We start from the raw sequence: 24314 nt of genomic DNA, 5'->3' as shown, positions 1-24314 counted from the left end.
CACTTTTATTAGGTCGTAGATTTGGGCTTCCTGGCAACCAGAGCCGTCAGAGGTTTTGGCTCTCAGTAGTCATGACATTACACGTGTGTGGTTGGAAGATCATGCACTCAAGTTCCTGTCTCTCAGTACACTGGGCAAGGTGATGCTTAAGGTTCTTTTCAGCTCTAAGTTCTGTGATCTAACCCAGCTTGATGACGGTTAGTGAGTAATTTGCGGGTCAGTATCAAATGTATCCAATTCGTCTTTGTTAATTCATTAATTTTTCATGTGTTTATTCATTCACTTATTCTTATGCATATAGGAAACCTTTATTGAGCAATCAGTATGTTGGGCTCTATACTTGGTGTGGGGAAAATAGAAATGAATAATACCTAACCCTCTGGAAGTTTACTGTGTAAAAGGAGACACAGATCTGTAGGCAAGTAACTTCAATGCAGAATAAGTATAAAAATAAAAGTGTCCACTACCTTTAAAGAAAGGTACAATAGCTCTGCTTGGGTGGGGCAAAGAGGTTACATAGAGAAGATACTGTATCCCAGACTCCTGGTACAATAGGTCCTGTAAATATTATTGAATTGAATTGGATGACCTGGCCATTGTCTTAATTAAATTTCTTCAGATGTTATGCTGGTGCTTTAATGGGAACATGAAAATGGAGAAGTAGGCCTCAATTTATGTAAATTCTTTATATATGCACTTGACTAGACTACAGGTCTTAAGATGCCACCTAGCTGTACCATCAATATAATGTATATGCTTCATCATTATTTGAAGATGTGTTTATTTTGTCTCAAATAGGTAATACATACAACATACCAATTCGTTTGTGGATCTTGGATTCCCACCCTTTTGCTCCCCCCATTTGCTTCTTAAAGCCAACTGCAAATATGGGTGTCTCAGTTGGAAAACATGTGGATGCTCAAGGCAGAATATACTTGCCCTATCTTCAAAACTGGAGCCATGTAAGATCAATTTGGATTTTCTTGTAAAAGTTTTTATTTTTCTGGTGGTACAAATTATTTTTCTCATGGTACAAATAAGTGAATTTTCTTTTAATGACACTCCTCATATGGTCTTTGAAAGTAATTGAGCTCCCTAGAGTCACCTAGGTTCCAGAACCCCAGTGACAGACAGCAGCCTGCATGAAGCACTCTCTCCAGGTCTGGAGCCAACTATTATTTGCTCCCTCTCTTTTTATAGTTGTTTACTGCTTATAAAGCACATGAAAAGCTACTAGCAAGATATTGGGCATTATTTCCTAGTCCCTCCTTATTAGAGATTTTTATGTAATATATGTATTTATTTATAGTCTTGGGAGGGCCTGGGGGAGTCAGTTGGTTAAGTATCTGACTTTGGCTCAGGTCATGATCTCACAGTTTGTGAGTTCAAGCTCCTCATTTGGCTCTGTGCTGACAGTGCAGAGCCTGCTTGGGATTCTCTCTCTCTCCCTCTCTCTCTGCTTCTCCCTACGTGCCCCCTCTCTCTTTTGCTCTCTCAAAATAACTAAATAAAAACTTAAATTAAAAAAGAATGTATTTTTTGTTTTGCCTGTTTTTGACCTTTATGTAAATTGAATCATACTGTATATAATCTTTTATTACATGTTTTGTTTTAACTGAGCATTAAGTTTTAAAAATGCATTCACAATGATATATGTAATTAGTTTATTTGCTTTAAAGTTCTCACATTATGTAATTTTGTAATGATATATGTAACTAGTTTATTTGCTTTAAATTTCTCACATTATGTAATTTTGTTTTCTGTATTTTTCATCTACCATTATTATATTGAGCATGTCTTATATTAAACAATCTGTTCAAACTACATGGTCTTTAATTGGTTGCCTGATGATCTAGCATAAGGATATTGGCATAATATATTTACAGATTGCTCTGTTAGAAATTTAATGATAAGCATCCTCAAATATAAATACATATAAGCATAAATGTGTATACATTATAAATATTTAATAATTTCCTAATGATAAATCTCTAGGAATGAAATTACTGAATCAAAGCTTAGAAATATTTTGAAGGCTATTCTTACATATTGCCAACTTGGCCTCCAGAAGGTAGGCCAAATGTATTTCTACCATCACTTGAAATCAGTGTAGAATGCCAGTTTTCCAGCACTCTTGCCCTAACCAGAAGGTATTATCATTAAAGCAAAACAAACCTTTGCTTATCTCTATATATTTACTTACAAGGATGTACAATATGTTCTCATTTTTATAAGTAATTAAGATCTTTATGAAAGGATAATTTATAATATATATATACGTAGAAAATTGTAGGGCAGGAGGACCAGAGATCCCTGAAGGAGATCAGGAATATGTTGAGTCAAGTGAGATTAGAGTAAAGGATGGTGTTAGGATTATCACTTTTTGTTTTATATACATCCTGTGAAAAAGCATGCAATTATGGACGCGTTTTACTTTGTTTTTACAGTTTTCTCTATTTTTCATATATGTAAAACCTTTAAAAAGAAGAAAAAAATACAAGAAGGGATGAACACCAAGTGGTTGGTAGTGGAGTTTAGGTGCAGGAACATTGACCTTTTACTTTATGAATTTGTACATCATTTGCATTTTTTGGTGATTTTATTTAATAGGATTGCCAGTTTAATGTGATGAATAGGGCATAATAAAAATTTATCCATTGGAGGGACAAAAATGATATCTTAATGTTTAGTTGTTTGATTATTTGAGAAATTAAAGTATTTTTCATATATTGATCATTTATGTTTCTTTAAAAAAATTTTTCTTTAATGTTTGTTTATTTTTGAGAGAGAGAGAGTCAAGTGTGAGCAGCAGAGGGGCAGAGAGAGAGGGAGACACAGAATCTGAAGCAGGTTCCGGGCTCCAGGCCATCAGCACAGAGCCCGATGCAGGGTTCGAACTAACGAACTGTGAGATCATGACCTGAGCCAGAGTCAGATGCACAACTGACTGAGCCACCCAGGCGCCCCTAGGTTCCTTCTTTGTTTAATTGTTTATCGCCTTCAGCCATTTTTACCCTTCTTCCCCGCCCCTCGCACCCCCCCCCCCCCCCAGCTATCCTCAAACGATATTTTGACATCTGTTCCCTGTTGTGGGAATTCATCTTTCCAGTTTCCTTTTTCTGGTTTTCATTGGCATCTCTTTTCATAGTTTTGTTTGTTTAATAAATACTTAGAGATAGCCCTATTAACCTAGTTGAGGTTGTATTTGATTTGAGTTCAGACACTGTTGATTTCACTTTACTATTCTGAGCCTCTTTATTATAAGCTAAAACTAGTCTTTTTTTTTTTAAGCTAAAACTAGTCTTAAATTGCCCTATTTAAAAGTACTGCAGAACTTTAAGTTCCTCACGTAGTTGGAATTATAATTATGTGATAGAATTACATAGAATTTTGGAGCTGGAAGGAATCTAGAGGCTGTCTAGGCCAAAGATTGCAGATGTTTTCCCCAAGAAATTCAGTGTGCTGTGTTAGACTTACAGAGTTTTGTTGAACAGAAAAGTGGGTTTGTTTTGCTCTTAATACGAATTTGAATGCCTGTATGTACACTCCAGTTTGTCACAATAACCATCTCCCCAAAGTTCTTAAACTTGCCAACTTCCCACATTATGTTATCTGCTTGGTCTTCAAAGGTGTTTGAGCTTTTGATCCTAATAGCTTCATCCTCTTAATATATAAGTAATGAATCTCTCAGACTTTGGGAAATTAAATCCTTTTCAAAATAAGCAAACTGCTAAATATTTTCAATACTAATAAATATTTTATACTCACAGCATATGTTTGCATGCATTTGTTTCTCATGATAGCCACTTGGGATTTATTATTCATATTATATTGCTGATAACCCTGAAGCTCAGAGAGGTTAAGTGAATTTCACTAAGGTTGCTTAATAAATTAAAAGAAACAGTACTGAATTAGATAATATTTTATCAGTGTCACTTTTCTGATTTGATAATGCTTACATAGGAGAATGTCTGTTTTGTTTTTTCTTTTAGGAAATATACACTAAAGTATTTAGGGGTGAAAACGTATCAGATCTACAATTTATTCTCAGTTTGTTCAGAAAAATATGTAGAGGGACACAGACTGAGAAAATATATGTGTTAAAATGTTAACATTTGAGTGACCTGGGTGAAGAGTATATGAAAATTCTTTGTACTATTTTTGTGACTTTTCTATAAGTCCGCAATAATTTCAAAATAAAAGGCTTAAAAAAAGACTGTTCCTGAATATAGGTACTCTGCTAGTAAGCATAGTCATGCTATTTTCCCATCTTTTGGAGAGCTGGATTAGCATTTCTCTAGTTTTCAGGTAAAAGAATTAAGTAACTTTTCAGTTAAAAGTATCATCGAATTTGTATGATAATTTTCAAAAAATAAGAGCATAATGCAAAACTTTCTTTGGGTTAACTCTTTAACAATGTATAGGTTAATAAGGTAGTATTCTTGAGCAAAATCTTTGCATCACTTTTCCCTTTGTGTGTATTCTGCAGCCTAAGTCTGTCATTGTTGGACTAATTAAAGAAATGATTGCCAAGTTTCAAGAGGAACTTCCCCTGTATTCTCTACCATCGTCTGATGAGGCACGGCAGGTAGACTTGCTAGCCTATATTGCAAAAATCACTGAAGGTTTGTATTTTTGTTAATCAGAGAGTTATGAGTTTACAATTTCTAATATCCTTTACTCTCTGCTACTTGCTTTCTTTTTCTTTAAAAAAAAAAATACTTATTTTGGAGCATCTGGGTGGCTCAGTCGGTTGAATGTCTGACTTCGGCTCAGGTGGTGATCTCGCGGTTGGTGGGTTCGAGCCCCGCGTCAGGCTCTGTGCTGACAGCTCAGAGCCTGGAACCTGCTTTGGATTCTGTGTCTTCCTTCTCTCTCTGTCCCTCCCCCGCTCACGCTCTGTCTCTCTCTTAAAAATAAATAAATATTTAAAAAAATTTTTTTAAATATTTATTTCGAGAGAGAGAGAAAGCATGAGCAAGGGAGGGGCAGAGAGAGAGAGAGAGAGAGAGAGAGGGAGAGAGACAATCTCAAGCAGGCTCCATGCTGTCAGCCCAAAGCCTGACATGGGGCTCGATCCCATGAACCATGACAACATGACCTGAGCCAAAATCAAGAATCTGGCTCTAAACCCACTGAGCCATCCAGGCGCCCGCTGCTACTAGATTTCTATAAGTAAATATATTCATGTAGCTATGTATATCTGTGTTGAATCAAAAATTTCTACACATTTATCAGTGTGTTACCATATAGTTCCAATGAATATGGTTTCTTAAAATGTAAAAGAATTACCCTTATACTGACAGATAAAATAATTTGTGTTTTGTTCCAAATCAATTGATATATATTAATGATCCCAAACTTTTTCATTATATTTTTATGTGGCTTTTTGCCTCATTCAATATATCGGACCAGATTCTCAGTGTTTCTCATTGAACAAAAAGCAAAATCCATGCTTGTAAACTTCAGTAAGGCATTAAACGTTTTTGCATTGTAGACCAGAGCAGTAAGAATCAGAATGTTTTTCAGAATTATGGAAATCCTAGTTTTTAGTCTTATATAATATTTTTTTAAATGTTTGGAAAGGTTTTTTTTTTTTTTTTTTTTTTTTCAACGTTTATTTATTTTTGGGACAGAGAGAGACAGAGCATGAACGGGGGAGGGGCAGAGAGAGAGGGAGACACAGAATCGGAAACAGGCTCCAGGCTCTGAGCCATCAGCCCAGAGCCTGATGCGGGGCTCGAACTCATGGACTGCGAGATCGTGACCTGGCTGAAGTCGGACGCTTAACCGACTGCGCCACCCAGGCGCCCCGAAAGGTTTTTTCTTTTTAAGGAGGTAGCCTCTATTTAATATAACATTTAATGAGATTCCTGTCTTGCATTTCATTTGTTCAAGTATTTTTGAGTGCTTCTTATAGACCAGCACCATATTTTCTGTCCAAGTTATTGAAGGTTGGTGTATTTTTTTTTTTGATGCTAAAAAAGATTTTTGATACTATTTTAAAATTCTCATAATAATCCACTTTTATTTCTAGGTGTCTCAGACATAAATTCAAAGAACTGGGCAAATCATGAGCATAAAACAGTCAATAAAATTACTGTGGTTGGAGGTGGAGAACTGGGAATTGCTTGCACATTAGCAATCTCAGCAAAGGTACGTAAGCACAGTGGTTATAAATCCATCTATCATATTGCTACACTTTTAAGCAGTGTGTGTTTAACATATAAGAAATAATGGCTTCATCTTGTCATGTGGGAAAACCTCACTTTGCCTTCAAATATATTTAGTAAGTTGGCAAAAAAAAAAAAAAAAGCTGAAAGCTCTCATCAGGGATATTGCTTCTTAATTAGTACTTAGTCACAGAATAGGCTTTAAAAAAGTGACTTGAACAATCGGCTCATCATCCTATCCAAGGGAAACCTCAACGTGACATTTATCCCACTTAGTCACAAATTCCTTTGTGTTTTCTGAGTCATGCCGCTTTAATTAAACTCTTATTTAATATAATACTTAATTTTAGCTTTTTCTAAAATTAACAGTTTTTTCTTGAAGATTGCCTTTTCTGGTGTAATAACTCCACTTTCTCTTAGGATCGTAGTTTCTGAGTGGATATTTTACACTAGTTTGCAATTTGTTTATTTTTCCATCACTCCTTTTTACTAGATCTTGGTATATAAATTATTTGCAGAAAGGCTTACATTCCATTCCAGAGAGGTTCGGAAGACGCTCCAGGGTCCCAGTATCATGGTAACAGCGTGTCTGTCATTTCAAGATGTAGCCCACAGTAGAATAGCTGTCCCTCTCTGTTTATTTGGTAGCTGGAGTTTCATTTTTTCTTTTCTATTAAAATTTGATTGTTTGCCATCTAACTTCTTCCCTTCTTATTTCAGACTCACATATGTCTTGGAGATAGGTTCTACTTTAGCAAGTAATTAAAGTGTATCCAGGGAGCTAGAAAATTTTAAAAGCTGGCTGCACAGAATAACATATGCTAACTTTTGACTTTGTTTCATCTCCACCCTCCATGTGAATACACTATTCCCTCTTAATTGGAATTTGAATTTGAATTGTTTTCAGTTCTTTTGTTACTAAACAGAATGCTTCCATAAACATTGCCTTACAAGTTGCTTATTTTCTCCTCTGAATTTTCTTTTAGGTACACATAGTCTCAAAAACAGTACTAGTGAGTCAGGGCACGAATGGTCTTTGTGGGACTTAACTACATATTGCTAGATTGCGCTGCAGAAAGGCAGAACTAATTTATGCTGCTGATAACAGTGTGCACATCAACCTGATTTTTGACATTCCTAGCAGTACTGAGTTTTATCAATTTTATTTGGTTTTGGTAAGTACAAGAAGGTCCCTTAAAGTCATGTTCCTTCAGCTGTTAGAAGAGTCTATCAGTATTCCTTTGTCTGTAAGCTGTCTAAATGGAAGTTTTTTTCCCATTTTTCTTAATAAACATTAATATTTGGATACAAGGTACAATATATAAAATATTATGATACAATAATAGTCATAATAGTGTCGGTTGTGGTGGTAGCAGCGGTAACTAGCGTTTAACTGAATGCTTATTGAGTGCCAGGCACTCAGCTAGACACTTGACTTATTTTTACAACAGCCTTGTGGGTTAGATGTTATGGTTACTGCCAATTTACAAATGAAGGCAGAGGGAGATTATGCAGCTTGCCCAAAGTCACACTGTTAATAAATGGGGGCAGGATTTGAAGTGAAGCAGTCTTATTTGTAGAGCCTGTATTCTAAATCTTTACTGTCAGCATGTGACTTTCAGACCAGCAGCATTGGCAACATCTGAGATCTTCTTAGAATTACATTATCTCAGGCCCCAGCCCAGACCTATGGAAGTAAATCTGCATTTAACAACCTCACCCCCCACCCCATGTCCATGTGCTGCACTGATCTACTGAATGCTGATCCCTTAAGGCTTGGGAAGTTCTTCTCTAAACCATTATGTTATACTGCTGTTGTTTACCATTATTGCAATAATGCCATATAATAATGCTGCTATAATAATATAACAATACCATTATTGCTGTTGTTGTTACTGATGGACATTTAAGTTGTGTCTTGTCTTTTGAAAACCTTATACGTGGGGTGTCTGGGTGGCTCAGTTGTTTAAGCGTCCAGCTTCAGCTTGGGTCATGATCTCACCATTCATGGGTTTGGGCCCCGTGTCAGGCTCTGGCTGACAGCTCAGAGCCTAGATCCTGCTCAGATTCTGTGTCTCCTTCTCTCTCTGCCCCTCTTCTGCTTGCGCTCTGTCTCTCTCTCTCGCTCTCTCTCTCAAAAATAAATAAACATTAAAAAAAAAAAAGAAAACCTTATACATAATGTATCCTTTTACACATGTACTAATAAACTTGTTGGATAATTTCTATAAATGAGATAGATGGATTAAACGAATTACTATGTTTTTAAATTCTGATAGAACTTGTCAAATTATCCTCCATATCAATTATACCAGTTTATTCTCATACCCACAGTGTGTGAGGATGCCTATTTTCCCCACACTTTTGATGTTTAACTTTTGGATCTTTGCATGTCTCATAAAAGAAGATGGTAACTCATAGTTTTGTTTTTCTTTTTTTTTTTTTTTACATTCGTCTTATGAGTGTGGCTGACAATAATAAAATTAGTAGGTACAGTTTAGAAAGGACTGCTCTCTGCCAGCTCTGTGTCACAAAATTAATCTTCATAACCCCATGAAGTAAGGCCAAGTTCAGTGACTTGCCCAGTGTGACAGAGCTAATGAGTCCTATTGCTTTTCTTTTGTCCTTTCTGCTTGATAGTCTGCTGGATCCCTGGGTACTCTTGCTTCTGCACTGTAATATAGGAAAGATCCTCAAACCGCTTACCACTTGAGAAAAAGACCTTTCACAAAGGTAACCTGATTCTGAGGAGTTTCTATGCCATCATTTACATGGTACCCAGGGAGCCATTGACAAGCATATGTAGTGTTTTCCTTTTCCTTCTTTCTTTTTTTTTTTTAATATTATTTTTGGGAAGGCGCAAGTGTGGGAGGCACAGAGAGAGAGGGACAGAGGATCCGAAGTGGGCTCTGAGCTGACAGCAGCAAGCCCGATGTGAGGCTTGAATTCACGAACCACAAGATCATGACCTGAGCTGAAATTGGATGCTCAACTGACTGAGCCACCCAGGTGCTCCTGGACTGTTTTCCACAAGATTTCTGAGGAGAGTTCTATATGATAATAGGATTTTATTTTAGATATATGGCTATTATCCTTTTTTTTTTTAAAGAGAAACTTGGCATTAGTATTGACTTTCATGCTAGAAATGAGGCGCTAAAATAGACCAAAAAATCACTCTTACGTACTTTCAGAATGGAAATTGTGACATCAAAATGAAAACATAAACTCAAGAATGACAGCAAATATATTGAGTGCACCAAGTCATCTTTATTACGCATTGTTCCATCAAAGGAAACCTGCCGTCTGTGACCTCTTAGTTAAGTCCTGCTAGATCCCAGTTTTCAGTCAAGCCTGAAGGATTACATTACTCAAGTTCATAGTAATTTCTTGCTTACAAGTCCCGTTTATTGCTGTCGTGTTATTTTTCCTTCATAAGAGAGCATTTTAGGCCCATGCATTCCCCTTTAGCTTCCTTCTAAATGAACTGAAATTGAGTAACTGTCTGTGTTTGTGTAATGCTGTATGTTCTTTTTGTTATTGTACTGTACAGGGCATTGCAGACAGACTGGTCCTCTTGGACCTCTCAGAAGAGACGAAAGGAGGAGTGATGGACCTTGACATCTTTAACCTGCCTAATGTGGAGATCAGCAAAGGTCTGGTTATTCTGCTTAATAGATCTTTGCCTCATTTGCTCTCATATTTGAGTCCTAGAATTGTTTTCGTATATATATTTTTTAGAACAGTTTTAAGTTCACAGCAACATTGAACAAAAAGTTTCCTGTATATCCCTTACCCCCACACATGGGAAGGCTCCCCTGTTATCAACATCCCCCACCAGAATGGCACAATTGATAAGCCTACCTTGATACGTCATTATCATCCCAAATCTGTAGTTTACATAAAGGTTCACTCTTGGTGTTGTGCTTTCTGTGGATATGGACAAATCTATAATGACATGTATTTACCATTATAGTATTTTTCACTACCCCCAAAATCCTCTGTGCCTTGAGTCTTAGAATTTTAATGCTAAAAAGCACATTAAGGGGCGCCTGGGTGGCTCAGTTGGTTGAGGGTCCGACTCCGGCTCAGGTCATGATCTTGTGGTCCGTGAGTTCAAGCCCCACGTCGGGCTCTGTGCTGACAGCTCAGAGCCTGGAGCCTGCTTCGGATTCTGTTGTCTCCCTCTCTCTCTGCCCTTCCCCTGCTCTTGTTCTGTCTCTCTCTATCAAAAATAAATAAACATTAAAAAGAAATTTTAAAAAGCACATTAAGGTTCATCTAGTCGAAGCTCCTCATTTTACATATTGGGAAACTAAGATTCACATAAATGAAATGACTTACCCTAATTCATACAGAGATTGTAATTGATTAAATTAAAAAGAATTCAGATGAGCAAATAGCATTCTGATTGGTCAGAAGGATTTATTCTTTGTCTTATACTACAGTATAAATTTGTTTTCTTTGATTGCTTCCATTCTCATAATATATTGGTTGAGAGCACTGGATTTAGAGTTAGATAGGAGTTTGCATCCTAGCTCTGCCACATTATAGTTCTGACATTTGTCAGGTTATATAACCTCTCAAAGTTCAGTTTTATCATCTGTAGAGTGAGAATAATACCTACCGCTTGGCATATGGCAAAGTGTTAAACCAAGATTTAAAAAAAATTCACATCACTTTCACTAAAAATGTATTGTTACAATAAGTTTTAATAAGAACAAAAGGATTTTGCATCATTAATATTAAATTTTTAAATGTTAGGAAAGTGTTTTATCTCATCTTTTTTATTTAAAAATTTATTTTAGGGGCGCCTGGGTGGCGCAGTCGGTTAAGCGTCCAACTTCAGCCAGGTCACGATCTCGCGGTCCGTGAGTTCGAGCCCCGCGTCAGGCTCTGGGCTGATGGCTCAGAGCCTGGAGCCTGTTTCCGATTCTGTGTCTCCCTCCCTCTCTCTCTGCCCCTCCCCCGTTCATGCTCTGTCTCTCTCTGTCCCAAAAATAAATAAACGTTGAAAAAAAAATTTTTTTTTAAAAATGTATTTTATAACATACATGATGTATTAGTGCAGACATATATGTAGGTAAATACCATATTTGGGGATGTGGGCTTAAAAAAAATTTTTTTTTAATGCTTATTTATTTTTGAGAGAGACAGAGACAGAATGCAAGTGGGTTGGGACAGAGAGAGAGGGAGACACAGAATCCGAAACAGGCTCCAGGCTCTGAGCTGTCAGCACAGAGCCCGACGTGGGGCTCGAACTCATGGACCACAAGATCATGACCTGAGCCAAAGTCGGACGCTCAACCGACTGAGCCACCCAGGTGCCCCAAAAATATTTTTTTACTAGAGATACATGATCAAAAAATTTGGTAGACCAGGATATAGCCAAAGTCAAGTTGTAATATGTTATAATTGTTTGGCTTTCCTTGACAATATTTAAAAAAAAAAACAAAACAAAACTCAAGATTGTGTCACAAGCCTGAATGTACTTAAGAATAACAGTGGGTGAGAAAAGTTGAAATTATACCTACAGGTTATAAAAATTGGGTGTATTAGTTGGAGTAAGCCTCTGGATCTCTGTAGGGTACAACGAGTTCATTTTCCTTCTCTGGAAAGAGTGCAGTATTTGCATTACTGATCCTTTTGTAGGCTTCATATAGAGGATCCCTTGGGGAGCTGGAAATTCTCTGTCATTTCCAAGTACTAAAGTTCTTAAGGGACCTCTTAACTCTTCCAAATCACTTCAGGAGACTTTAATACATGGACCGTAGAGGTTGTGAGGCCTTTTAGGACCTCACAATTGTTTCTTCCTGTGTGTCTCATTAACCATCAATTACAATTGTTTCACATAATTGAAAGGATAGAATCCTCGGAGGAGATGTATAGTGTGTGGTGTTTGCCACCAAGTAGGGAATGTCAAATGAGCCTACACCATCTTGGGGACAACTTTCATGTTCCCCTTGTTAATTTGGTTATATATTCCTGATAACACTGAATTTAATCACTATTACATGAAGAATTTTAAATATAATGTTAACTAACATCTCATAAATACATTCCATAATATGGAGAGAAGTATATGAATAATTTTGGGAAATTAAAGTCAATAGTTTAGAAATTTGAGGAATGCTCCATCATGGCAGGTATCGATGACTGCAACTGGCCATCCTAGAGTTGTGCTTTGGCTCCATTTGGACTTTTTCAAAATAGCTATTAAAACATTTGGAGGAGGAATACACATATATACGGGTGAGCATGCAAATACATATGCATATATACACAAACAGTTATGCTTGTGTATGCGTAGACTAACTCTGGAGAAATACAAAGAAATTATTAAGAGTCGTTGCTTCAGGAGTCAGATGGGAAACTGTTCTGCACTTGTTTTAATATTTTTATTCCTTTATTTTTATTTTGTGCTGAAATACATATAACGTAAAATTTATCAATAGTGACATTTAGGGCATTCATAGTGTTCCACAGCCATTACCACTATCTAGTTCTAGAACATTTTCATCATCTCAAAAGGAAACCGTGTACACATTAAGCAATCACTCCCCATTTTCCCTCTCCCTAGGCTCTGGCAGCCGTCAGTCTGCTCTGTGGATTTGCCTATTCTAAATATTTCATATAAATGGAATCATACACTATGTGGCCTTTTGTATTTCGTTTCTTTCACTTAACATAATGTTTTCAAAATTCATCCACATTGTAGCATGTATCAGTACATCATTCTTTATATGGCTGAATAATACTCCATGGTATGGATGTACCACATTTTATTTGTCTGTTGTTATCAGTCGATGGACCTTTGGGCTGCATGTTTTTGCTGTTGTGAATAGTGCTGCAGTGAACATTTATGTACAAGTTTTTGTTTGAATAACTGTTTTCACTTGTTTTAGGTATAACCCAGAAGTAGAACTGCTGGCTCGTGGCAATTCTGTGTTTAAATTATTGGTGAATTAATAGTACGCTTTCAAAGATCTTTATTAACAGCACATGTAGATCTAAATAGCTCTATTTCTTTGAATAGCTTCATAATATTTTGTCAGATGGGTATCTGTTTCCTGTTGGGAGATATTTAGTTTGTTTTTGTGGGGGTTTTTTGTGCTTACAAATAATAGTGAAGAGAACATTGTAATGCAAAAATTTTAGTGTACTTCTCTAACTAGCAGGATAAAGTAGAATTACTGGGTCAAAAGATACATGTTTTTAAAATTTATATTGCTAAAATTGTTCCCCAAAAAGTTGTACCAATTAATACTCTGGGTCAACAGTATATAAGTACTCCTTTTTCCTTTCTCTTGATTACTTTTATCCTATATTAAATATAGCTAATTGGATCATTGTCCTATATTTTGATCATGGTTATTATGTTTATTATATTATCATGTTTACTATTATGTTTATCTGTTATCTCTTAATAATAATAGTTGCCATTTTTCAAGGAATCTAATATATGCTAGATACTTTACATATATTCACACACTGTTACTTTTCTTATTTTATTTATTAAAAATTTTTTTTAATGTTTATTTTTATTTTTGAGACAGAGGGAGACAGAGCATAAGTGGGGGAGGGGCAGAGAAAGAGGGAGACACAGAATCTGAAACAGGCTCGAGGCTCTGAGCTGTCAGCCCAGAGCCCGATGTGAGGCTCGAACCCACGAACCGTGAGATCATGACCTGAGTCAAAGTCGGACGCTTAACCGACTGAGCCACCTAGGTGCCCCATTCTTACTTTATTTTATAGATGATTCAGAGAGATTGTGGCTTAGGACATGCAGTTAGTAAGAGGCTAAATTTAGGATTTCAATTGTAAGTTTGTTACCAGTTTCACATGATTCACTCCAGAAATGGTCTGCGTATATACAAGCATAAATGTTTGTGTGTATGGATATATGCATGCTTATGCATGGAGAAAAAAGTGTTCAGTAGTTGTAAGTTTAAAAATAATGTGTTGTTGGGGCACCTGGGTGGCTCAGTTGGTTAAACATCTGACTCTTGATTTTAGCTGAGGTCATGATTTCACAGTTTGGTTTGTAGGATGGGATCAAGCCCCATGTTGGGCTCTGTGCTGACTGCATGGGGCCTGTTTGGGATTCTCTCTCTCTCTCTCTCTCTCTCTCTCTCTCTCTCTCTCTCTTTCTCTCCTTCTCTCTCTCTCTCTCCCCCTCCCCCACTCATGCATGTGTGCATACTCTCTCAAAATAAAAAACATTTAAAAATAAATAAAAAATAAAGTGTTGTTGACATATGCAGTAAAGCAAAATATGCTCAATAGCCAGTGGTTCGTAAAACATGGCTTGTGGGCTAATCTCTTATATCAGAACCACCTTAAAATTACAGATGCCTGGCGTCCACCCTAGGCTGTGGATCCCGAATTTCTAGGAGTGGAGCCTGGGAATCTACATTTTAGATAAGTAGCTCAGGTAATTCTTATACTCATTAAAGTATTCTAAAAATTGTAAGTAGTGACATTATTGCAGATTGTGGAATCAGCACAGGGGACTACGACCAGCATTTGATAAAAATGAACTAGAACAATAGAAACTATCAGAGTAGTATTGAGGGTATTTTCTGTAATGTTTTTGCTTTGTATATATACATATGCATATATTATGTCTTGGGTTGCAATAGAAAACGTATTTCATAGCATGTCCATCTCATGGCATGGGTCACAATCAAATTTTTGAAACTCACTGTATTGAAGTAAAGAATCTTGACTGAAGCCCTTTTTTTTGCCTCCTTTCCCCCTTTACACTTACCTCAGATAAATACTTCTTCATTAGCCTCAACATGCCCTTCATACTTAACCTTGAGTCACCTTTTCTCTGGGAAACCTTCCAGAGTAATCCTAATGCCAAATCACTTATTACTCTTCATGATTTTAGTATTGATATTGAAATTTATGTTGTATCATTTTTTTCTCTTCCTGAGACATTTTATCAATAGATATAGCTTTTATTTTTAAGAAAATCCTCCCTAAAGATAGAGATATGGCATAACATACTTAGTTCATGGCTTTAGTTTGCCACATATAGTAAATCTTAGAAAGTTTCAGTGTTGTTTCTATAGCTCCAAACCCAGACCACTGTGGCAGTAATTGTTAAAGGCACTCACTTGAACTGAGCAGTGATTTCCTACCTTATTTTTTAATAGGAGTATTCTTGTATAACATTAAAAAAAAAAAAAAGTCTACCTCTATTCATCAGACAAAAATATCCCTTCCAGTCATTGACTGAAATAATGCCCAGAGCTACTGAGAAGTCATTCTTTGGTAGTTCCCTCCCCTGCCAACATAGGAAGATTTTTAGTAGCTATCAACTTAACACAATTTCTAAATTAAGGGTCATCATCATTTCTAAAATTTTGTGTCCTAGAGAAAAACAATTTGAAAGGAATGTATTTTTATGTAATTTTTATTACAGTTAGAATGGTTTAGCAATATACCAGAGAAATGAAAATATTTGTACTGTCTCCAGTATATTCAGACTGATAATACTAAGCTAGAATACTTCAGTGAGGTCTCCACAGCATTTGGACGTTGTTATTTGATTGATTTTCCATGGTTTTGAATAAAATAATTCAGCGGTGATTTAAAATCAGTATGTATTTCATTCATCAACATCATCCTCATAATCTGAGAACAGTGGTATATCGGAGCATGAAATATTTGCTGGGTCTTTTGACATGCTTGATAATGGATTGATATCCCCTACTATAACTAAACAAGCACTGGTCTAGGGCCTGTTGTTTGGGAACCAGTGGCTTGGCAGGAAGGATGTAGTTTTTCTGGGCTACCTATGCAGCTGGGATAGAGGTAAGAGGTTTCTGTCCTGGAGGTCCAGATGCACCCCTGACCCAGGAGGAAACATCACTACGCTAATTAAGTAAGTGGTAAAGTTAGGATTTGGAGCAGGCAATCTCACTCTGAAGCCCTCCATTCTAACCCTTGAGCCCTACTGTATTATATCTAGGGCAAGGACAATATGTCATTAACCTTGTGTTCTTAGGGCCTGGTATAATTATGCTTGGCATGACAGGAACCTTAGCAGAGGTATATGAACTAATTGTTATTGAATAAACTTTTATTATGATCCTTAACCTTGTAAATGGTATCATATCTTCACATAATTATGCTTAAGGTTCTTAACTTTCTTTACAACTGTACAATCTTTTTTCCCCATATTAAGTCAGCAACTTCTTTTAAACTTAATTTTATTTTTTATTTAAGTATAATTAACATACAGTGTTACATTAGTTTCACGTGTACAATATAGTGGTTCAACAATTCTATACATTTTTTAGTGTTCCTCAAGATAAGCTTACTCTTAACCGCCTTCACCTACTCTTACATCAAGATAAGCTTACTCTTAACCTACTTCACCGGTTCCATCCACCGATCTCTGCTCTGGTAACCCTCTGTTTGTTTGATTTTTTTCTTTCTTTTCTTTGTTCATTTGCTTTGTTTCTTAAATTCTACATTTGTCTTTCTCTGACGTATTTCACTTAGTATTATACCCTGTAAGTCCATCCATGTTATAAATGGCACGATTTCATCCTTTTACATGGCTGAGTGATATTCCATTGTGTGTGTGTTGTGTATATGTATGTGTGTATATATATGTATATGTATATATGTATATATATGTGTATATATATGCATATATGTATATGTACATATGTATATGTATAGACACACACACACACATATATATACAATCTTTATCCATTCATCTACTGATGGACACTTGAGTTGCTTCATGTCTTGACTACTGTAAATAATGCTGCAATAAATATAGATCCTTTTGAATTAGTGTTTTCTTTTTCTTTGGGTAAATACCTAGTGGTGGAATTACTAGATCATATGGTAAGTTTATTTTTAACTTTTTTGAGGAAGCTCCATACTAATTTTCCACAGTGACTGCACCAGTTCACATTCCCACCAACACTGAATGAGGGTTCCTTTTTTCTCCATGTCCTCGCGATGCTTATTATTTCTCATCTTTTTTATTTTAACCATTCTGACAAGTGTAAAGTAATATCTCTTTGTGGTTTTAATTTGCGTTTCCCTGCTGATTAGCAATGTTGAGCATCTCTTCATGTGTCTTGTTGGCCATCTGTATGTCTTCTTTGGAAAAATGTCTATTCTTGTCCTCTCCCTATTAATTGGATTGATGTTTTTTTGGGTGTTGAGTTGCATAAATTCTTAATGTTTATTTATTTTTGAGGGAGAGAGAGAGAGTGAGCAGGGGAGGGGCAGAGAGAAGAGGGAGACACGGAATCTGAGGCTGTCAATACAGAACCCTATGTGGGGCTTGAACTCATGAACCGTGAGATCATGACCTGAGCCAAAGTTGAACGCTTAACTGACTGAGCCACCCAGGTGCCCCAAGTTGCATAAATTCTTTATATATTTTGGATATTAATGCTTTATCAGTTATATCATTTACAAATATCTTCTCCCATTCAGTAGGTTGCCTTTTTGTTTTGTTGGTCATTTTCTTCACTGTGCAGAAACTTTTTATTTCGGTGTAGACCCAATAGCGTAATTTTACTTTTGTTTCTCTTACTAGAGGAGATCTATCTAGAAAAATATATCTGTGGCTGATGTCAAAGAAATTACTGCTTATGTTTTCTTCTAGGAATTTTATGGTTTTATGTCTCACATTTAGGTCTTTAGTCCATTTAAAAAGGTTTTTTTAAGTTTATTTTGAGAGAGAGAGATAGCACAAGTGGGGGAGGGGCAGAGAGGGAGAGAAAGAATCTCAAGCAGGCTCCGTGCTGCCGTGCAGAGCCTGACACGGGGCTTGAACTCACAAAACTGATTTCGTGACCTGGGCTGAAACCAAGAGTCAGACACTTAACCAACTGAGCCACCCAGGCACCCCTGGTCTTTAATGCATTTTAAGTTTGTTTTTGTGTATGGTATAATAAAAGGGTCCAGGGGTGCCCTGGGGGCGTGTAGCTGTTGCTAAGTATCTAGATCTTGGAGATGGAAAGATAAGACACAAACAGTCCCTGCTCTCACAGAGCTCATAACATGTTTAATGTAGTAGACAGTTAAACAGATATCTACCTAGCATGTGGTGAGTGAAGTGAGAAACATTCCAGCTAGAAAGAATTTGAGGGGCGCTTGGGTGCCTCAGTCGGTTAAGCATCCGATTCTTGGTTTTGGCTCAGGTCATGATCTCATGGTTTGTGAGTTTGAGCCCTGTGTCAGGCTCTGGACTGACAGCACGGAATCTGCTTGGGATTCTCTGTCCCCCTCTCTCTCTGCCCTTCCCTGGCTCATGTGCATGCTGTCTCTCAAAAATAAATAAATAAACATAAAAAAAGAAAGAAAGAATTTGAGTAAAGTTCTTATCGGGAAAGTGAGAGAAACATAGTGGGGAAGAATAGGGACCAATTCTACTTAAGCCAAAGGTTTACCTAGGAGAGTACAAGAAATACTAGCTTCTAGGCTCAAAGGAAGAGAATAAAAGGCCTGGGAGCTTAGGAAACCTTATGGGGTAGGAAGCCTTTCTTGTACTTTTGAAATCCTTTTAGACAGCTACTACTTTATTTATTCATGAGGCAACCTTGAGGGCAAGGGTATATGTATCATTCAAAGTAGAGAAAGCTAAAGGGGGAAAGAAAATAAAATGATCCTCGCAAAATAGGTTGGGACCAAATTGTAAGATCATAAATTGAACTGTTCACTGGTAATTTGATAATGTGGACAAGTCACCTAATCTCTGTAAACATCAGTTTCCTCGTCTTTATGAGGGTTTGGGGCTCAGTTTCTAAACATAGCATGGTGCTTAACAGTACTCTACAGCCAGGCTGCCTGGGCTTGAATTCTGGGTCTGATACTTGCTAGCTCTACAACTGAGTAAGTTACTCATCTGTGCCTCATATTCCTTGTCTGCAAAATGGGGGCTATGACCCCATAGTGTGTTGTAGATTAGATTAAATGAGTAAATACATAGAAAGCTCTTAGAATAGTACCTGGCATATAGAAGTGGTCTGGAAGTGTTAACTATATACCTTCCAACTCTTGAGGTTTTGACTCATCACCAGGTATCTACTCTAAACACTAGAACAGGAATTCCAACAGGAATTCCAACAGGAATTATTTAAGAGTACTCATGAAGAACCATCATTAAAATCCAGGACTCAGCTTTTGGATCTCCTATCCCCACAACAGCATCAGAATAGGAGCTAAACTTGGAAAGTACATTTCCCAGAGGATATATTGCACAAGTGTTTCCTTCTGAAACTGGTTTAGAGAGATGGCCGTAGGGGCTTAATTAAGAATATAAACACTGGAATCTACTCCTTGTCTCCCTGGGATGCTAATATTAATTTACAAATGTTGACTAATGCCATCTACTGTGTTATTTTTCTGTTGTCTCTGATGCTGATAAAGTCTGGCCGCTGTTTTGACATGTACTTAACTATAGAGCACATTGTGTAATAGAGTGATGTAGTTGTAAAATTGCATGTTGTGTGCTTCAGGATCAGAGGAGCGAACTCTAGAGAACAGCTTCTCTTAAGTCCTAACAGTTGCTTACCTAGTCCCATTGAAAGAGGAACCTAAAACCAAGGATACTGGCTTCACTATAAGGAAAAGTCTGTAAAAAATGAGCTAAGACATTTTACCTTGATTTAAAGATTTTCTGACCATTTTTTTCCTCTTTCGAGTAGAATCCTTCATAAGTAAAACAGATACAAGCAGAACTACTCTGCTTAGAGAGGTCAAAGTAAACAGCATGGAGCTGTGCCTACCAGCCTTCTTTTCACTTATTCCCATTCCTTCCACATGGCCTGTGAGTCACTGTCAAGGAACTCTAGGCTCCTAAACTCACAGTTTAAAACTCAGTGACCTAATTGATTATAGGTTCATTTTGCCTATAGCACATTACTTATTTTTCGTAGGAAAGTTGTGCATTACAGAAAAAACTTAAGCCCTTGTTTTTAGCTTCTGAGTCCTGTACTTTATTTTCTTTATCCCCCTTTGTTCTCTTTCTCCCTTTGGGATACACTCTTGCTCTTAATCATCTTTCTGGAAGCAAACCTCAGAACTCTGTATATTTCTATGGATATGGATTGATCTGGAGGCAAATATACCTAAAGGCTCTCCACTTGTAGAAAAGAATCAGAAAAACAAGAACAAGAACTTGACGAAAACCTAGATCTTGAGCTCAGACTGTTTCTTTTTATTCATTAGATTTGTCTGCCTCTGCTCATTCCAAGGTGGTGATCTTCACAGTCAACTCTTTGGGTAGTTCTCAGTCCTACCTTGATGTGGTACAAAGCAATGTGGATATGTTCAGAGCCCTTGTCCCAGCTCTGGGACACTATAGTCAACATGGTATCCTGCTTGTTGCATCTCAACCAGGTAAATAGTTTTATTTTTAATTACTCTGATGGTCCAGTATATCAATATAATTGCCAGTACTGGCAAAAGTCATAAAACTAGATTATAAAAGGGCAGCTAGACTATTCAAATTGCTCTTATACCGAACAATACGGTACGTCCATATCCGGTCAACCAGTTACTTCTTATGACTGGCATTAACTAGAAGCTTTTACCTGAACGATTTTTTGTGACAGATCACCATCATTCTGTTCCAGGTTGTTGGCCATGTCTCCTTCAGTGAGAAAATGGTTAAACACCAAAGAGAAAAATGCAGTGGCTTATATGAAAGATATTTTGTTAATTCTAAAGTGTTGTAAAATGCTAGTGGGCGTGCCACTGTGTTCCTAACTTTTTGTATATTACAAAGTGTTTTGGGAACTGGTTTACTAAGAAAAAGAAATATTATCAAAGAATTGGGTGGTATCGAACTCAAATTGGCGAACAGAGTTTCTTAATGTTCCCAGTATAAGGGTATGGTGTACATTTTGATTGTTTTTCTGTAGTAATTGTTTGAGGGACACTAGTCTCTTTAATTCCTGACATCCTTTTGGCATGGCAGAAAAAAGTAGTTGTGTTTTTGCTTGTTCATAATGTTGCACTGCATAGTGGGAGTATATGATCATTATTTTAATTTAAAAATAGAAATTCACCTTAAGATAGATATAAAAGAGCAGCGCCTAGGTGGCTCAGGGGGTTGAACATCTGACTCTTGGTTTTGGCTCGGGTCATGATCTTGTGATTTGTGAGTTTAAGTCTCGCATTGGGCTCCATGCTGGCGGCATGAGGCCTGCTTGGGATTCTCTCTCCCTCTCCTCTCTGCCCCTTCCCTGCTCACGCTCTCTTTCTCAAAAATAAATAAACATTAAAAAAAAATTTTTTTTAAAGAAAGGAAAAAAAGGTATAAAAGAGAACTTGATCGATGAAAAACAAACATTCTTTTCTGGCTTTCTATACCCAGTTTTCATCTTTCTTACTTAACTAGGAAAATATTTATTTTCCACTCTTAATTTATATTAAACAACAAAGTTATGTAAAATCATGTTGAAACCTGGTTAGTGTTTTTAATATACATTAAAAATGCCTCAAAGTGCATTTAGGACCTAAGAAAAATATGTAGAAGCTCTACTATGCTTATTAAAGTAATAAATATTTTGGGGCACCTGGGTGGCTCAGTAGCATAAGCGTCCGACTTTAGCTCAGGTCATGATCTCGCAGTTCATGAGTTCAAGCCCTGCGTCGGGCTCTGTGCTAACAGCTCGGAGCCTGGAGTCTGCTTCTGATTCTGTGTTTCCCTCTCTCTGCCCCTCCCCTGCTCATGTTCTGTCTCTCTCTCAAAGAATAAATAAACATTAAAAAAGTTTTTAATAATAAATATTTTGTTTATGAGAACTAGGCTAGAAGTGTATTTTTTAAATCTTTACATTTTCACCTTGTGTGCAATATTTAGTGGAAATCATGACTTACGTGACATGGAAACTGAGTGCATTTCCTACAAATCGAGTGATTGGAATTGGATGTAATCTGGATTCACAGAGATTACAGTACATTATTACAAATGTTTTGAAGGCACAAATGTCAGGAAAACAAGTATGGGTTATTGGTGAGCAGGGAGAAGACAAAGGTAAGAAATATATTTTAATTCGTTATATTGACAACCTAAGTCACCAGAGGCCATGATATTCAGATATATCTGAAGATTCCAGAATAGTTGCACTTACTTGGCTTTTGTTTTATAGGCCCTGTATTGTGAGTAGACTCTTCAAGTATGTCATTCTCATTTATTTACTTTTCTGTAAGTTTAAGATTAGTTTCATATTTTTTAGTTGAGTTTCAGAGTCCAGGATTAATTTGAAAGTTTCATTTTCTAGAGAGCCACGTTTAAAAAAACCCTAAAGCATATGTAGAACTCTTTCCTTTATTCTCCCCACACTTCGTTGTTGCTTATGTTTCCTAAGTTCAGACTTTCTTCCTAGGTACCACCCTCCCTGTCTGTTTCTCACCTTTTGAAACGGGATTTTCACCCTTTCTTTATCTTTATGGCCTTTTTCACCAGCCACTTGTTCTCTTCCTACCGCAAAAAGCATTCCATTCCTCAGACTGGAAAGCCCCTTTCCTATCCCAAAAGAATACTTTCCCTATTCAACTTGAGAATCTCTTCCTTTTACTCCTTTACTGTTTCCCTTAAGCTATAAAGTGAGGTTGGTCAGGTGACCGAAGTGCTCTTTATCCTCATTTTGTTCATTTTTATTTATTTAAACAACTATGTAAGTGCCTACTCTGTACTCACTACTGTATAGAATGTTAGTATGAAATAAAAGAGGCATAGAGCATGATCTCTTTCTTCATCATACATAAAAATTATTTTAGAACGGTAAGAAAAATATTTACATGATATTTTAGCTAACAGTGAAAGCATAGGAAAGTATTTCATTACGTGCCAGAATGAGTATTATAGACTTACAGTGCTTAAGTTTATGAGTGAGCATTTAACCTGAATTGAAATGACTGGAGAAAATTCTGTACAGGCCGTTATTGAACTGGACTTTGAAAGAATGAATAGGATTTGAATAGAGAGCAAAGAGTGGGAAAGATATTCCAGGAATGGGAAATCAGAAGCAGACAAAGGCACATAGTACGTTAAGTATGGCATGTGCGTGGGATAAAAAAAAAAAAAAATCTAAACTAGATGTCGCAGAGAATTTCAACCAGATAAGCCTGGGTGAAATCACATTTTGGAGATCCTTGAATACCTGATTGAAGAGTTGGAAAGTGATTCTCAGGCAGAGGGAACGCATTAGAGGTATTTGAGCATGAGAGTGATATGTTGAAAAGGTAATTTGGGGGCAGTTAATCATTGCTTCATCATTTAAATGACATTACTATTGTTACTATTGCTTTATTTAGCATGTAGGTCCTATGGGGTAGAGCACAATGTGAAAAAGAACTTCTCTGCCTATGAGGAGGTGATCTTTTAACTGGAGATCTGGAAAAAGACCATGCACACTAAAAGTTAAATGAGAGTCAGTCCACAGTGCCACAAAGCAAGTCACCTTCTCAAAACTATTTCCTTAGAATTTAAAGGTTCCTATGTGCTTTGATGTCATTAAAACAAAATATTAACAGTGGTTAAAACTGGCTTAAAGGTAACTTTTAAAAATTTGTATTTGTCAGTGTTTTCTAATTTTGTCACTATGTATATATAGTACTTGTATAATTTTTGAGAAAATTTTAATAAAATACAAAAGTATTTAAATTTGTGTAAATTGGTACTGGCTACCTAGAAAATTCAGTACTAGAAACAGTCAGGTTGTAGAATAAACCTTTACAAAACCCAACACTGTGATTGAGTAGAATGACTTTTCAAGTTCAAAATGCTCCCTGACACTAAACGCTAATCAATAGGATCCTGGAAAAGGATAGCAAGCAAAAACTTGGGGCAGATGACTTAGAGTAATGAATCTCCAGGGCTGCAAACAAACCTGAGACCCCATATTTTACTCAGTAGTACCATTTGAGTTCTGGGCCATGCTTATCTCTTGCTTCTCTGATTCTTGCAGACCTCCCAATTTAGTTTGCTATTTCCCCTCTTGTCTACCCTGTAAATATGATGCCAAGTTAATAATGATATTAGCCAAAATTGTACTATATGCTTTCATGTGTTAATTCAGTCTTGCTAAATCATACTCCTCTTTTCAAAAACTTTCACTGGCTTCCTCTGACCAAACTATTAAATTC

At 36.7% G+C, this 24314-nt stretch overlaps 1 protein-coding gene across 7 annotated transcripts in view; it reads left to right on the top strand.

Moving 5' to 3' along the window:
- The window catches only part of UEVLD (UEV and lactate/malate dehyrogenase domains), a 51756-nt gene that overhangs the window by 17568 nt on the left and 9874 nt on the right, over positions 1 to 24314 (top strand). For 5 of the 7 annotated variants that reach the window (XM_003993044.5, XM_019812156.3, XM_045039050.1 and 2 more), the window contains 6 exons: positions 799 to 962; positions 4490 to 4625; positions 6038 to 6156; positions 9724 to 9826; positions 20388 to 20558; positions 22027 to 22200. In XM_003993044.5, coding sequence (XP_003993093.3) covers positions 799 to 962; positions 4490 to 4625; positions 6038 to 6156; positions 9724 to 9826; positions 20388 to 20558; positions 22027 to 22200 — 867 coding nt within the window. Of the gene's footprint in view, positions 1 to 798; positions 963 to 4489; positions 4626 to 6037; positions 6157 to 9723; positions 9827 to 20387; positions 20559 to 22026; positions 22201 to 24314 lie in introns of those variants that run through there. The other 2 variants (XR_006586430.1, XM_019812159.3) reach the window with 2 other exon arrangements.

This window comes from Felis catus, chromosome D1, assembly GCF_018350175.1.
Source record: "Felis catus isolate Fca126 chromosome D1, F.catus_Fca126_mat1.0, whole genome shotgun sequence".
NCBI lineage: Eukaryota > Metazoa > Chordata > Mammalia > Carnivora > Felidae > Felis > Felis catus.
This window is presented reverse-complemented; position numbering and strand designations above follow the sequence as displayed.